Source organism: Erithacus rubecula (genome assembly GCF_903797595.1).
Source record: "Erithacus rubecula genome assembly, chromosome: 28".
In the NCBI taxonomy this organism is placed as follows: Eukaryota; Metazoa; Chordata; class Aves; order Passeriformes; family Muscicapidae; genus Erithacus; species Erithacus rubecula.
In genome coordinates, this window is record NC_136680.1 from 3,403,481 (window position 1) to 3,420,259 (window position 16,779).

At 57.8% G+C, this 16,779-nt stretch overlaps 1 protein-coding gene across 2 annotated transcripts in view; it reads right to left on the reverse strand.

Annotated features, from left to right (window-relative positions):
* Window positions 1-16,779, reverse strand: part of ADAMTS10 (ADAM metallopeptidase with thrombospondin type 1 motif 10) — a 70,882-nt gene that overhangs the window by 5,562 nt on the left and 48,541 nt on the right. For both annotated transcript variants that reach the window (XM_079328530.1, XM_079328531.1), the window contains exons 13-20: window positions 13,882-14,027; window positions 12,483-12,546; window positions 9,482-9,584; window positions 4,767-4,900; window positions 3,429-3,552; window positions 2,968-3,048; window positions 1,680-1,843; window positions 980-1,106 (exon numbers count right to left, since the gene is read on the reverse strand). In XM_079328530.1, coding sequence (XP_079184656.1) covers window positions 980-1,106; window positions 1,680-1,843; window positions 2,968-3,048; window positions 3,429-3,552; window positions 4,767-4,900; window positions 9,482-9,584; window positions 12,483-12,546; window positions 13,882-14,027 — 943 coding nt within the window. The remainder of the gene's footprint in view (window positions 1-979; window positions 1,107-1,679; window positions 1,844-2,967; window positions 3,049-3,428; window positions 3,553-4,766; window positions 4,901-9,481; window positions 9,585-12,482; window positions 12,547-13,881; window positions 14,028-16,779) is intronic.

A 16,779-nucleotide genomic window follows, 5' to 3' on the forward strand; every position in this document is an offset into this window, starting at 1 on the left:
CTAGAGCTCAGCAGCCAGGGCAGGACATGCCAGAGGATGGAGGATCACAGCATTCCAGGGATCTCATGCTCAAATGAACCTGTCCCGACCCTGACTTTTCTGAGCAGCACTTGGGCAATAACAGGAACAAGGAGGGACAACACTTGATTGAGGTCTGGCATGGAAGACAAGCCCTGAGCTCTAAACAGGGAATATTATTGGGCCAGTCTCATCTGAATACCAGCTCAGCCCCTCCCAGCCAGGCTCTCCAAAGTCCTGAAACATGGCCCAAATCTGTGTGCCAATCCACATGGGAACCAGGGGAGCACAAGGTGTGTTTCAGTTCACAGATCTGAGGCCACAGGGGCTGCTGTGATCTGACCTGTCCTTGACCATCCCTGGCAGTGTCCCAGGCCAGGCTGGACAGGGCTGGGAGCAGACTGGGATAATGAAGGTGTCCCTGCCCATGGCAGGGGTGGCACTGGATGAGCTTTAAGGTTCCTTCCAAACTAAAGTCATTCTATGATTGCATTCATTGCATGAGTAAATGGCTTTAAAAAGGAGTGGAGGGACAGGACACAGGGAATGGCTGCCACTGGCAGAGGGCAGGGCTGGATGGGATATTGGGCAGGAATTGTTCCCTGGGAGGGTGGGGAGCCCTGGCACAGGGTGCCCAGAGCAGCTGTGGCTGCCCCTGGATCCCTGGCAGTGTCCCAGGCCAGGCTGGACATTGGAGCTGGGAGCAGCCTGGGATGGTGGAAGGTGTCCCTGCCCATGGAAAGAGGGTGGAAAAATTTAATCTTTAAGGTCCTTCCACCCAGCTGAAGATGGCACCCAGGTTCTTTGCCCTGGCAATGCCTGACACAACTCTCACTTGGCTGAGCGTGGGCTGGAGCCATGTGGAGACCCCAGAGTTCCTCAGAGCCAACCAGAGCCCCAGACACAGCACAGGGGAGGGGTCCCACATGTCCCCCCAAATCAGCCCAGCATGGCAGCTCACCCCCTGCACACAGCACAGAGCACTTGGTCCATGGGGTGTAGTGCCAGGAGTACAGGCTGGAGCCGTCCCTGCCCACGGGGGCGTTGAACTTGTAGCGGATCCCCTGCAGCTCCGTCCGCACCAGCACCTGTGGGAAAGGCACCTCCAGGACATCAGGGACACCCAGGTGGCACCTCCCAGCCCCCTCAACACCCAGGGCAGCTGGAACCTCCCCTGAGCCCTAGCCAGCCCCTCCCAGACCTGCCAGGGCAGACACCAGTGGTGACAGTGAACAAACTCCAGGCACTTAAGGTTGGAATTATCCAAAAACCTGAGAGATTAGGGCAGGAGACCTGGGAACTGGGGAGGGAGAGCTGAGAGTGCCCAATGGATAAAGCACTGGCCTCCTAAGGCAGGGACTGTGGGCTGCTGTCCCACCTGGGGTGACTCTTTCAAAGGCTGGATGCGGCACTTGGTGCCAAGGTCTGGCTGACAAGGCAGTGTCAGGTCACAGGCTGGACTCGATGGTCTCAAAGGGCTTTTCCAAGCTAATTAATTCTGTGACTGGTTGTGTGAATTTAGCCAAATTTAACCCTGGTCCCTGTGTCCCTCTACTCCCGACAGCCACTCCAGGGGCTGATCAGCTCCACTCCCAGCTAGCCATAGCCAGGTCCCTCTAGCCCAGCTAGGACCATGCCAGGAGGGGTCTGAAGTTACCAACCATGACAAAGAGGGTGACATTGGTGGGTCCCAAAGCCTCCAGTGACTCGGGCTCCTCAGGGGACCTCCTGTAGTGGAAGGTGGTGCCAGCAACGTCGAAGCGCCGGGGGGGATCGATGGAGAGCTTCCCATTGATGAAATATTCACCACTCTCCCCTCTCAGCGCTGCCAGGACAGGGGAGGGAGCTCAGCACAAAGGCTGGAGGCACCTGGGCCAACTCCAGCCAGGTGCTGGGCTCAGAGCACGGCCAGCACAGAGAGTAAATGGTGTAAATGGAGTGAAGCAGCCTTGTCACACAGCAGGGCACAAATGGGGGCTGGCTCAGGGTCACACACAGTCACAGCAGAGTGGGACAATGCACCCACGGGAGGGTCTCAGCCTGGCCAGAACCCCCCTGTGAGCGTGGGAGCTCGGCTGGGCTGGGGACACCGGGCTGGGGACGAGCTGTGGCCACGGACCCAGCTCAAACCCGGCTGTGCGAGCTGGGTCGGGGCTGCTGGAGCTCCCGGGGCTGCTGGAGGCGCTGGGGCCCGGAGCCGGGCTGTGCTTGCCCGGCAGAGTCGCTAGAGGGGGATCGGAGCGCTCGCTCCTCCCGCTGTCCCTGCGCTCCGGCAGCGGCAGCAGCCCCGCTGCGCGCCCGACCCACCGCGCCCGGCACAGGGAGCACCGCACCCTTCCCTTCCCTTCCCTTCCCTTCCCTTCCCTTCCCTTCCCTTCCCTTCCCTTCCCTTCCCTTCCCTTCCCTTCCCTTCCCTTCCCTTCCCTTCCCTTCCCTTCCTTCCCTTCCCTTCCCTTCCCTTCCCTTCCCTTCCCTTCCCTTCCCTTCCCTTCCCTTCCCTTCCCTTCCCTTCCCTTCCCTTCCCTTCCCTTCCCTTCCCTTCCCTTCCCTTCCCTTCCCTTCCCTTCCCTTCCCTTCCCTTCCCTTCCCTTCCCTTCCCTTCCATCGCTCAGAGGACAGGGAGGAAAAAGGGGAAAGAAAATCCTCCCTGTGAAAGCACAATTAAGCAAGGCTGAAAAAACAAGCCTGATAGAAATGTGAACATTTTGAATCCCCAGGATGGCAGAGGGGAGATGCCAGGGGGCATGGGCAGTGCCAGGAACTGCAGGATGTGGGGTTGGCTCAGGGTTTGATGCTGACACAGGGCAGGGACACTGGGGCACACACAGCCCCAAATCCCATTCCCAGCTGCAGTGGGAAGTTCTCCTTGCCAGGCCTTTCCCAAACCCTGTGAATCCCAGGGAATGGCAGGGCCTGGCTGGGATCTGAGCCTCCCCAGCCCCATCTCACCCAGGTAGTTGATGGAGAGGTTCAGCTCCCGGATGTCGATGTGCACAGAACCCTTGGGGATCTGGATCACCTCCTCATAACCTGTGGGACAACCAGAGTGGGATTTCAGCCTCCAACCCCAGAGCCAGAGCTGCCCTGGGCTGGATGGTAGCATGAACCAACCCCTTACCCACAGGGAAATGATGGAAAAAGCATTTTGGGCACCACAATGGAGTGGGTTTGCACTGTGGGCTCTTGTGATGGGACAGGCTGTGCTGGGAACGTGCTGTGAGCTGGGATCCACCTTGGCTGGGCCTGTGGAGCTGGGCAGGAGCTGGAGCTCTGTGTGACAGATTTGGGATTGCCTCCCTCCTAGCCTGGTCCTACCCTTGGGGTGTTGCTCTGGGACATGTCCCTGCTGTCCCCAGGGCCAGGTGAGGTCGAGGAGTGATTTGGGGGTGGCCAGGCTGTTTGTTCCCTACCTCCCTCGGGCAGGGACTGGTTGAAGATGCCCTCGATGGTCTCGCAGGAGCTGCCATCTCCCCCACACACCCGGCACTTGTCCTCCTTGGAGTCGGAGCCCAGCACCCGGTCACAGCCCACGTGCTGTGGGGATGAGCAGCAGGAGTGAGGAGGAGCAGGAGTGAGGAGGAGCAGCAGGAATGAGAAGAAGGAGCAGGAATGAGAAGGAGCAGTAGGATTGAACCAGCCTGGAGGGGCCCTTCACTCCCCACACCTGCCCTGCAGCATCCCAGGTCCCCTCCCTGCCCTGGACACCTCAGCAGTGCCACCCCTCTCCTGGGGGTGTCTGAGAGGGAGCAGGCAGGAATCCTGGGGTAAAGCAGAGGTTGGGATGCCTGTGAGGAGACCAAGGGAAGCCCTGTCCCTGCAGCTCAGGTGTCCTTGTGGCCTCTGTCCCTCTGTCACCTCCTGTGGGGTGGCACAAGGGTCACCAGCTGTGGCTCCCTCTGGTGCAATCCCCCTTTGTTCCACAGCACCATGGAGACAAAAAGATACCAGAGATACACTGTCTGTCTGTCTGTCTGTCTGCTGGGGGATGATGGCCACTCCCAAGTGCTTTCTTGTAATAAACTTTTACAGCTCCCCCCAGATCCCATTGCAGGGGAATCATCAAAGAGCCTGGGGCTGCACAGGCTGGGAGTGCAGAGATCCATCCCTGAGGCAGGGAATGCCTCAGAGTGGATGGGCACAAGCCCAAGGTGGGAGTGTTCCTGCTCCCACTGACTATCCAGGGGGAGAAATCATGGAATTACAGGATGGTTTGGGTTGGAAAGGACCTTAAATCCCATCCCATCCACCCCAGCCATGGCAGGGACACCTCCCACTGTCCCAGGCTGCTCCAGCCCCAGTGTCCAGCCTGGCCTGGGACACTGCCAGGGATCCAGGGGCAGCCACAGCTGCTCTGGGCACCCTGTGCCAGGGCTCCCCACCCTCCCAGGGAACAATTCCTGCCCAATATCCCATCCAGCCCTGCCCTCTGGCAGTGGCAGCCATTCCTTGTGTCCTGTCCCTCTATCTTGTCCCCAGTCCCTCTCCAGCTCTCCTGGAGCCCCTTTAGGCCCTGCCAGGGGCTCTGAGCTCTCCTGGAGCCTTCTCTTCTCCAGGTGAGCATCCCCAGCTCTCTTAACCCTCCACCCATCCCATGTCTGTGTGAGCAGTTTGAGGGCAGCACTCGCCTGCCTGGGGGTCTCTCCTTGTCCCCCCTGCCCGGGGTTCTCTCCTTATTCCCCCTCCCTGGGGGTCTCTCCTTGTCCCCCCTGCCCAGGGGTGTGTCCCTGCCCCACCAGGGGCTGTCCCACCTTGCACTCCCCGTTGACACAGATGTCATTGGAGTCCTGCCTGCACGGGGTCCCGTCCACCACAGCTGCTGCTCGCTCCGTGTAGAAGTTGAAGCCCTCGGCCAGGCAGTTGAGGGAACAGGCTTTGACACCCCCTGGGGAAGGAGCACAGCTTCAAACAGGGCTGCCAGGCAGAGCAGAGATGTGGGAAACCAGCAGGATTGCCCCTGGAGCTGGACTCAGACCCCTGGGGGGACACAGAGGAGACACTGTCCCTCCTGCACAGCCTGGGGACGTGGTCTGGACGTGACAGGGGAGGAAACAAAGTGATTTGTTCTTATCTGGGTCACTCCTGGCACTTTACAAGCTGTAAAACCCTTCTACCCACTTTATGAACAAGGAAACTGAGGCAGCAGCTCCTGGGTTATGTTTTTCAAGGTGTTTTCAGCTGCCAGAGCAGAACAACCAAGTTAGGCAGGGAAACCATTTCTCTCTGTCCAGCAAAGGTGGTGACAGCAGTGTGAGGATGAAGGGGAAGGATCTTCAAGTTACTGAAATTTCTGCATTTCCAACAACCTTTGACAAACATCACCCCAGGAACAGCACATGGACATCTGGATAAAGAGCCTGGGAGCAGGATGTGGCTCCAGCATTCCCTGGCTCCTGCCACTGGATTTTAGCAAATCCTGGTGTGGCTTGTGGTGTTTCTGCCTTTACTGAGCATCCCAGGAGACCCAGCAGGAGCCTGGCAGAGATGCTTGAGCTGTGACAGTTCCCTCCTGGAGGCACCAGCCCCAGTCCTGAGCCCTGTGCCAGAGCTGGGAGCACTTTGGATGGGAGGAATGGGAGTGTGCAGAACTTGAAACTCAACCAGCACATCAAAGGGGCAGAGGGAGGGGAGGGGGCCCAGCTGTGCCTGGGAGCACCCAAGAGCAGTTGGGGGAAGAGAGAGCAAAGCTGTGAGAGGGAGGAACAGGAGGAGACATGAGAGGGGAATTCAGCAGCTTGGAGGCATTTTCTGGAGCAGAATGCCTGGGCAGGCCCCTGGAGAAGCTCTGGGAAGCAGCTGCTGAGCAGGGGTAGCCCTTGGGGTCCAGGCAGGGAGGTGGGACCCGAGTCCTGTGGTCACACTGCTCCATGTGGGATGATGCCTTAGGATTCCAGCTTTTCAATTTTTCATCTATTTGTAATCCTGCAATTCTTCAGTGTATAACTCTAACTCCATACACAGTGTGAGCTGCTGCTCTCCCATTTTGGGCAGAGACAACAATTCCTCTCTAGGCTGGGAATCAAGGACACCTCACTGCCTCAGGCCCTGAGAGATGGAAACAAAAGTGATTTGGAAAGAGCAAACTTGGAATAAAGGACTTCATCACCTGAAGCTGCAATTGGAAGATTAACCCCCAATATGCAAATGGATCAAACTTAGAAAAGTGTGGAAACCTGTGACCCATTGTCCATTTTGGGTGCAGCCCCTGTGGGGCTTTGTCTGCCCCAAATGTACCTGAAAGCCCTGCAATAAATAAAACTGCTTTTGATTCTCTTCATTTTGCCCTGCCTCTGTTTTTAGGTGGCCTGATAAGGTATCAGGGGTGAATCTCTGCTGGTTCTCTTCTGGTCATTTGGGAGATTCTGGTTACAGGGGGATTCCTGCCCTTAAAACCCCATGGAAGAGGAACAAGGAGAGGGAGAGGGAAGGAGGGACAGAGGGGCCTGCCTGGGCCACCTGAGCTCTGGAACTGTCCCCTAACCCACTCTGGGGACAATTTCCAGGCAGGATTTGCCCTTGGCAGCCAGGTCACCATCCCAGAGGAAGGAGACTGAAATCACTGCCCAGCTTCTGCTGGAACTGGAGAGTCCTTGCCCTGGGCAGCACCTTGTCCTTGTTCAGGAGGCTCCAGTGACAGCTGTGTCCCCATGACAGCAGCACTGGGCACAGCAAGATCCTCTGGAACAGCACAACGTGCCTTGGGATTCCTGGAGATGGGAGGAGAGCGACTCCCACAGGGTGAGTGGGACGTCTGAGCTGGCCCAGGGAATGCTGCTAAATACAATTATGGAATCCCAGAATATTCTGAGTTTGGAGGTACCCTCAGGGATCAACAGTGCAGCCCCTGTCCCTGCCCAGACCCCCCAACAACCCCCTCTGAGCATCCCTGAGAGTGTCCAAACGCTCCTGCAGCTCTGGCAGCCTTGGGACCATTCCCTGGGGAGCCTGGGCAGTGCCAGCACCCTCGGGGGGAAGAACCTTTCCCTGAGCTCCATGCCAAGGCCTGACACAGCTCCAGCCCTTGCTGGGCTCCTGTTCCTGTCCCAGAGGAGTGACAGCACCAGCCAGGCACCATCCTGCAGGTTCTCATCCCCTCCCTTCACTTGGGCTCTGCCGTGGTTCCTCCTTTGCACATTTAACAGAGCTATTAGAATATTTTCAGCTGCTGCCTCCGAGGATGTTGTGTTCCTCCTGCCTGCCCTCTCCCATGGAGGAATTAAGCCTCATTACAATTTCTGACGAGCAATCTCCTGTTTTCCGCAGGCTCCTGCTCCTCCCATCGCTCCCCCAGAACTCCCGCATCGGCCAAGAGCAAAATGAAGAACGCAGCGAACAAAGCAAAGTAAACAAACAATTAAAGCCTCATTCCACGAGGTATCCGCGGGCTGCCGAGCTCAGCGCTCCTCTCCGGGCTCTGTGCTCCGGGATCGCTGGAAATCAGCGCCAGGAAAAGAGCCCCGCACACAGCCCGACCTCAGGGACCCCTGCCCAGCTTCCCCCCTTCCCAAATTCCTCGTGGCCCCCTCCTCTGAGCTGGGGGTCAGTCCTGCTCTGCAGGGGGGGGTGTTCCATATTTCCCAAGGAATTGTGGAGTGAGGCACCCCCGGACCCACCCACCCTTCTGGGAGCCCAAAAGGGGCTGAGCCCAAAGGGGCAGGGTGGTGATGGGGTCCCAAAGTGCCCAAAACCCAGCTGAGGACAGATTCCCTGCCAGTGCCCAGGGATGAGGCTGCCAGCAAAGGGAGGTCTGGGGGCTGCTGGGAGGGAAGGAGGGCTGACACCCCCACACCTGAGATCTCTGGGCACTGCTGGAAGGGTCAGGAGATGGGGAGCAGCCCTCAGTGCCACCCCAAAGCCTGGTGGCACAGGGGGGACACAGGCCTGAGAAGGGCAGGACAGGAGGGAGCTGTTCCCTGGGGTCGGGTCTGTGACATGGGGAAGGTCCAAGGGATGTCCCCACCTCCCCCAGGATGTGCCTCTGCCACCCAAATGTCACCAAGGATCACAAAACCCCGCAGGCATGTGAGGATGAGGGTCCTTGTGCTGCTGAAATCATGGAATCACAGAGGGGGTTGGGTGAGAAAGGACCTCAAAGCCCCTCAATGCCACCCCAGCCATGGCAGGGACACCTTCCACCATCCCAGGCTGCTCCAGCCCCAATGTCCAGCCTGGCCTGGGACACTGCCAGGGATCCAGGGGCAGCCACAGCTGCTCTGGGTACCCTGTGCCAGGGCTCTCCATCCTCCCAGGGAACAATTCCTGCTCAACATCCCACCTAGCCCTGCCCTCTGGCAGTGGCAGCCATTCCCTGTGTCCTGTCCCTCCAGGCCTTGCTAAAATTCTCTGTCCTTCCAGCCCTCTTTAGGTACTGGACACAAACCAGGTCTCCCCAGATCTGAGAGAGAGCCCAGACTTATGTAAAGAAGTTTCTTGACTTTCCCTGTTTCATGGTCCCTCTCTGGGCCACCCCAGGGGACAACATTGACACCCTTTGACACCAAATAAACAAAATAAAAGTGCTCCTTGTGACCATTGCCCACAGACAGCATGGGAAGAGGAGAGGAAGCTCCCAGAGCCTTCAAACCATGGCACTGTCAGCACTCCCAGCCTCCCTCCAGGGGAGAGGTTTCATCACTTATTTTATGGCAGAGGAAGCTGAAGCAGAGAGAGAGAGAGAGGAAAGGGCTCTTTATGAGAGCCAAAAATCCATATCAGGGTCAGGTGACACCTCAAGGGTGATGTTCAGCTGGCCAGCCAAGCCCTGGGCCGTGCCTGGGGAGGAGAGAGGTCTGAGCCAGGGCAGCTCCAGCCTGCAGGGCTGTCTTCCACCTTGGCATCCACTGGGGTCTTGGGGTGACTTTACAGCCTCACAATTTTATTACATTTTTATTGATCCATCCCCTGCAGCCTCAGCACAGCTGCTCCAGCTGCAGGAGCCCCGCTGGGAGCTGGGCTTGTTTACACAGCTGGGAAGGATTTCCCCAGTCCAGTTCATTAACTCCACAAAGGAGATGAGCTGTTCCTCCTCATTATTAAGAGATTTCTGCCTCAGAGCCTCCTCCTGCCCCCTCTCCTCACCAGACCCTGGTGCAGGACCCAGGGCTGACCTCCGGAGGAGGGAAGTGCTGCTCTTTGAAGGATCCCATCCCTTCTCCTGCTCAGGAAGCTTTCCCTGCCTGCTCTGGCTCATCCCTTCTGCCGCTGAGGAACCAGGAGGAAAAACAGCTCCAGAGCTGCTGGGACTGGCTCTGGCACAGGGGTGGTGATCCAGGATGGGGGCTCAGCAGGTTCCTGCAGGGATGCACTGTCAGTGTCACCTACACAGCCCAGCAGCACTGAGAGGACAACCTGTGAACCAGAACTGTGGAAATCCTGACCAAATGTCCCCAGATCCCTTGGACCACGAGACCCATCCCTGCAGAGCATTGGGGAGAGCACAGCTGAGCATCCCCTGTGCCACACTCACCTCCCCTGTAGGTTTTCCAGGTGTAGTACTTCCCTCGGAAGGGCACGTTGTCGAACTCCGCGCACTGCAGCTCTCGGAAATCCTGCGAGCCCGGCGGGCAGTCCTGCGGTGACAGAGTCGCGTCAGCCAGGCGGGGCGGGGCGGGAGGGGCTGCTCCAGGCACTGCCACCAGCCCATGGGGACAGGGACACCGGCAATGGGGCACTGCCACCAGCCCATGGAGACAGGGACACTGCCACCAGCACCCTGGGACAGGGACACTGCCACCAGCCCCTGGGGACAGGGACATTGCCACCAGCCCCTGGGGACAGGACACTGCCACCAGTGCCTCGGGGACAGGACACTGCCACCAGCACCCTGGGGACAGGACACTGCCACCAGCCCCTGGGGACAGGACACTGCCACCAGCACCCTGGGGACAGGGACACCGGCAATGGGGCACTGCCACCAGCCCCTGGGGACAGGACACTGCCACCAGCCCCCAGGTACAGGACACTGTCACCAGCCCCCGGGACAGGACACTGCCACCAGAACCCTGGGGACAGGACACAGCCACCAGCCCCCTGGGGACAGGACACTGCCACCAGCCCCTGGGGACAGGGACACTGCCACCAGTCCCCGGGGACAGGACACTACCACCAGCACCCTGGGACAGGGACATTGCCACCAGTGCCTCAGGGACAGGACACTGCCACCAGCCCCCGGGGACAGGGACATTGCCACCAGTCCCTGGGGACAGGGACACCGGCAATGGGGCACTGCCACCAGTCCCTGGGGACAGGGACACTGCCACCAGCCCCCTGGGACAGGGACACTGCCACCAGCCCCTGGGGACAGGACACTGCCACCAACCCCCAGGGACAGGACACTGCCACCAGCCCCTGGGGACAAGACACTGCCACCAGCCCCTCGGGGACAGGGACACTGCCACCAGCCCCTGGGGACAGGGACACTGCCACCAGCTCTGACAATGGGGCATTGCCACCAGCCCCACTGCTCCAGGCACTGCCACCAGCCCCTCGGGGACAGGGACACTGGCAAGGGGGCACTGCCACCAGCTCTGACAACAGGGCACTGCCACCAGCCCCTTGAGGACAGGGACACCAGCCCTGCCACTGTTACAGGGGGGCAGGACAGTCCCTCCTGCAAAGCTGGACACGATTTGAAGACCAAGAGCACGAGGAGGGGCCCCAGGAGCTCTGACTGGGATGTGACCCTTGGGAGCAACCCCTCAAAACCAGGTGCAAAGCCCAGGGAAGCAGCAGGACCCATCTGTTTCCCTCTCCAGCAGCCCGTGGGGGTTAAAGCTACAATTCCCCAGCTCCCAGGTTTCACTGAGCATCCCCTCAGCACAACTTTTGCTGTAAATCTTTGAGGTTTAACCTCAGCCGCGGGAGCAGAGTTTGAGCCAGCCCCTCTCACCCGAGCAGCCATGCAGGTGCAGCCCCCGAGCTGCAATCCTCCATCTCCCCTCCTTTCCCTCCTTGTCCTAGCGCCCCTTTGGATCCCAAAGCCCTGCTCCGTGCAGCCCACCCGCCCCAGAAACAGCTCCCAAACCTGCCTGGTCCTGCCTGGAATTCCCCATGGCGGGATCGCTGCCGGCACACCCCGCCCTGCCTCCTCCTCCTCCTCCTCCCACGGCTGGACAGAGCGCCTCGCTGCTGAGTGGGGAGGGCTGATCCCACCTGCACAAGGCTGATCCCAACCACAGAGGGCTGATCCCAACCACAGAGGGCTGATCCCACCTGAGCAGGGCTGATCCCACCGGGACAGGGCTGATCCCACCTGCACAGGGCTGATCTCACCTGGGCAGGGCTGATCCCAACCACAGAGGGCTGATCCCACCTGCACAGGGCTGATCCCACCTGGACAGGGCTGATTCCCAACCACAGAGGGCTGATCCCACCTGGGCAGGGCTGATCCCAACCACAGAGTGCTGATCCCACCTGGGCAGGGCTGATTCCCAACCACAGAGGGCTGATCCCAACCACAGAGTGCTGATCCCACTTGGGCAGGGCTGATTCCCAACCACAGAGGGCTGATCCCACCTGGGCAGGGCTCATTCAAACAGGAAATTGTTTATCCCAGTTGAAGAGAGCTCATCCTACTGGGAGAGGAGTCATCCCGCTGAGACAGAGCTCACTCAACCCGGACAGGGCTCATCCCACTTAGCAGAGGGCTCATCCCACCTGGATAGAGCTCATTCAACCCAGGAAGGGCTCATCCCACCTGGATAGAGCTCATTCAACCCAGGAAGGGCTCATCCCACCTGGATAGAGCTCATTCCATCTGAACAGGGCTCATCTCTTCTGGAAAGAGCTAATCCCCACTGAGTCAGGGCTCAACCCGATGAGACAGGGCTCACCCCATCCACAGAGGGCTTATCTCACCTGGAAAGGATTCATTCAACCCAGGAAGGGCTCAGCCCACCTGTTCAGGGCTGACCCCAACCACAGAGGGTTCACTCCACCTGGACAGAACTCATCTCAACACAGACAGGGCTGATCCACCCTAGACAGGGCTGATCCCATTTGGAGAGGGATGATCCCCCCCCAAACAGGGCTGATCCCCCCCCAAACAGGGCTGATCCTTCCCAGACAGGGCTGATCCCCCCCAGACAGGGCTGATCCCATTTGGAGAGGGCTGATCCCCCCTAGACAGGGCTGATCCCACCCAGACAGGGCTGATCCCCTCCAGACAGGGCTGATCCCCCCTAGACAGGGCTGATCCCACCCAGACAGGGCTGATCCCCTCCAGACAGGGCTGATCCCCCCCAAACAGGGCTGATCCCCCCCTAGACAGGGCTGATCCCCCCCAAACAGGGCTGATCCCCCCCCAGACAGGGCTGATCCCACCCAGACAGGGCTGATCCCCCCTAGACAGAGCTGATCCCTGCAAACAGGGCTGATCCCACCCAGACAGGGCTGATCCCCCCCAAACAGGGCTGATCCCCCCCAGACAGGGCTGATTCCCCCCCCTCCATCCCTCCAGCCCCACTCACGTCGGTGTTGCAGGAGCGGTAGCGTTTCCTCTCTCCCAGGCAGTACTTCCCTCCAATCGTGGGCCTGCCAAAGGGGGAAGGGGATGCTGCAACAGCTCCAGGCACTGTTTGGGGCAAGATTTTACCCCGAGGAGCTTGTCCCAGGTGGCTTTTCCCAAACTCTGCTCTGCACAAGGACTGATCTTGCCTGGGCATGGCTGGAGCACAGCCCTAAAATCTCCCCCAGTGCACAGAGGGTTTTGGGCGTGTGGGGCAGCCCCAACATCAGAGAGCACAGAGCTGGACAAAGGCATTCAAACCCTGCCAAACCTTCCAGGAGTCATTACTGAAATGGAAGCAGGCCTGGCTTTATATGGATGGACCCAAGAGCAGCTGACAGTGATGCTCAGGTGACATGGAGGAACATGCACAGGGTTGGGGTGGCACTGGAGGAGTGGATTATTGCCAGCAGGAGTGGATTATTGTCAGGAGGAGTGGATTATTGCCAGGATCTTTAATGGGATAATGTAGAGAATGGCCTGAGGGTGCTTCTCCTTCTCTCACTCCCTTTCCTCCTCCCACCACCTTCCCAAAAATGCATTGATGGAAGAGGCAGAAATTGGTGGGTGAGCCAATTCTCCAACTGGGACATGTCCTGTCTCCTCAGGGCAGTGCCATCTGTGCCAGCTTTACTCTTCACTCCTTGCCAAACCTCAGGCACTTCCAGAGCTCAGAGCAGGGAAGGCAGAGGCTGAGGAAGGCTGTTCCCTTCTCCACAGGAGCTGTGTGTCCCTTCCCCAGGTGTTGGGAAGGATGAATCAGGAAAACCTTATACATGAGTGCTTAGCAAAAGATTTTGAAACCATAAACAAGATAGAAATGACAGCAGTTTTCAACTGTGGGGCTGAGAGCAACAATGTGAATGCTTGAAGGCCTTTGTTTAGGTAATGCCAAATGCCACAAATACCAAAAAAGCTAGCAGACATCCTCTCCAAGTATGACAGGAAAGGTTTGAGATAAAGTTTAGAGATAGGAAAGCAGTAAAACATGATAATGTAGTGATTCCTATAGGTTGCATGCAAATGTTAGAGAATTTGTATCTTGTATTAGATTGGTTAGTGGAAATTAGAATATCCAACATAGAAGAAGATTTACTGTGTTGTGAATGGGAAAATCAGTCTCTTACCTCTCTCACTTCTCTCTCTTACTCTTCCCTTTCTTATCTCTTAGAACTCCTGCCCCCTCCACTCTCTTTCTGCCCTGCTCTGAGCTGCAGCTGGCAGCTTTGTAATATACTCCAAACTCCAAGACCAGAATACAGAGAGCACCTGAGTTTGTCCTGACCACCATCCCCACACAGAGGCCCCACAGCCAGGCACCTGCAGGGCTGGGGGCTCTGCAGGGACAGGGTGGCACCTACCTGGGGCTGTCACAGTGACGCACGGACGAGGACACGCCGCCGCCGCAGGTCCGGCTGCACTCGCCCCAGGATGACCAGGAGCCCCAGGCTCCATCCACGCCCTCTGGCCGTGTCCCAAAGGGCACACACTCCCTCTTGTAGCACCACTGTGGGGACACAGAGCTTGGGACAACCCAGCCATGGCAGCTCCTTCTCCAGAGCCAGCTCAGGGTTGGGATTTTGGATCCTGAGGAGCTGCACCAGAGCCAAATTCTCCAAGGAAAAGGGTGCTCGCCTCTCCTTTGGCTCTGTGGGACCAGTGGCCCCAGTCCCAGCAGCATCACCCTGGGGGACAGGCAGCACTGAGAAGGGGTCACATCCCAAATGTTTCCCAGAGCAGCTGCCCTGGATCCCTGGCAGTGTCCAAGGCCAGGTTGGATGGGGCTTGGAGCAGCCAGAGCTATGGAAGTTTGTTGGGGTTGGCTCCAATTAAAATGCAGATGACCACAGCTTAAGGCTGTGGGAAAACCCTTGCAATAGTGGTGAGTAAAAAAACACCTGTAGAATCCTCCAGTTCCATATGTTCATCATTGCCAGAAAGTTCTCTTCTTCCCTTGTTATCATTGGTTCCTTTTTGCTGCAATAATTTTAATATTCCTAATTGCCCCCCCCTAAACCCCTAGCTCTCCCCTAATTCCAAGGAGGCCCTAACTCTCCCCTCCTCCAAGTTCATAAATACCCCTGCCATGCCCTAACACCTGCTTTGGTCATTTATCCTCATGGATGGAACTATCCTCCCTGTACCATCTTTCCCAGTATGTTCAGTACAAAGTGTTCAGCTTACTGATTGTTATTTTCTAGTATTAAAGTTTTTTAGTTCCTGAACAATCGGGTCGGATTTTCTCTCTGTGTAAAATCGCTGAGTTCAGTGAAGCCTCTCACTCTAATAGCCAGACTAGGAGGGATCAGAGTCAACAGAAGGTGTCCTTGCCCATGGCAGGGGTGGGGCTGGATGAGGTTTAAGGTCTCTCCCAACCCAAACCACTCTGGAATTCCCCTCTAAAGAGGTCCTGGATCCCATATCTCACATCTTATAAAAGCCCTCAGCAGAGTTCCAGCTGGTCTTGGATTGGAGCTGCTCCTGCAATCCCTGGGGGACATGGGCACAAGCCCTGCCAGGACAGAGTGAATTTTGTATGCACTGGGAGCTCTGGCTGTGGTTCAAATGTGTCCAAATGTGTCCAAAATGTCCTGACCAGCGAAGGGCTCGGGTTCAAATAAAGTTTAAATTTTAGTATCAGCACTGTTGTGCCATTGCTCTGCTGAGGTTCCTTACAGAATCTGCCTGTCCCTGGCCTACTGGGAGACAGATGCTCATGGAAATCTGCCCATGAACTATTTCTCTGAGGCCTGGCATGTGTCCCACAGCCCTGCAGTCCCCAGCCCTGGCAGGGGTGGGACGGTGCCAGCGCCGCTCTCCGGGCGCGGTGCCGGACACGGAGCCCCGGGGCTCAGATAATCCCAGGAAGGAAGAGTGAGCTGTGTGCTCCTTCCAGGGGCTGGGAACCCACCCTGGAGCTGCTGGCATGACCTCTCCCTGCTCCTCCTGAGCCAGCTCTGCATGGGCAGTAGCACAAATGCACGCTGGCTTCCCAGGAATCCCAGCTCACATCCCTGGGAGCACCAGCACCTCTCCAAAGGGGATCCCATGTGCAGGGGATGCTCTGCAGGCACAGCCTGGATACTCCACAATACTCCCAGCGAGTCTTGGGGACCCTCTCCTCTCCTCTCCTCTCCTCTCCTCTCCTCTCCTCTCCTCTCCTCTCCTCTCCTCTCCTCTCTCTCCTCTCCTCTCCTCTCCTCTCCTCTCCTCTCCTCTCCTCTCCTCTCCTCTCCTCGCCTCTCCAGCTCCTCCTCTCCTCTCCTCTCCTCTCCTCTCCTCTCCTCTCCTCTCCTCTCCTCTCCTCTCCTCTCCTCCTCCTCTCCTCTCCTCTCCTCTCCTCTCCTCTCCTCTCCTCTCCTCTCCTCTCCTCTCCTCTCCTCTCCTCTCCTCTCCTCTCCTCTCCTCTCCTCGATTTTGAAAAAACCCTGGTTAAAAGGCAGTTATCCCATATTCCATATTCTCTATCCCATATCCCACATCCCAGCCCTGCACAAGCTGAGCTCTGAGCTGACCCTGTGGTGGTTTCTGGGCTCTTTTGCCCATCCCAGCCTCACTCCAGGACAGCTCTGGCAGTCAGGACAGGCTGCTGGCTGCTCCTAAATAAACTCCACGCTCCCAGTGCAAACAATAATCTCAATTTTGATTGAAAAGGGACCCAACCCCTGGGTGCCAGCTTGGTGCAGTGCCCAGGGCTGCCTCACCCCCTGTCGATGGTGTTGGTCTGGCAGATGGTGCCCTCGGCTGCGGGGATGCTGTTGGTGATGCAGCGATTGCTTTTGCTCAGACACCACAGCTCGCTGCAGACTTCCTGCAGAGAGGGAGATTTGGCAGGGAGGAGGAGAGAGACAAAGAAACAAAACCCAGATTAGGATTTGCTTGTGCCAGGGCAGCGTCACCAGCTGGGTGGGACATGGGGACAGAGGGACATGGGGACACCGAGTGTCTTCAGCATAGTGGGGACAAGAAGATCAAACCCTGCCACTGTCCCCCATCTCTGAGCTCAGCCTAAGCACTTGTGGGGTTCTGTGTTGGGTTGATGTGGCCAGAAGTGGGATTCTGTCACCATCTGTTGCAGCCGGTGGGGCAGTGACCCTGATCTCCTGGCACATATTATCTGCTAATGGGCCAGGTTTAAACCAGCTGGGCAATCATCTTTATCTTTCCCATGACCCACCCTTCATCCAGGAGTATCACCTGTTAATGGCCCATTGTTAAAAACTGGGTGTGGCAGAGATTCTAGTATCTGTGGAAGATAT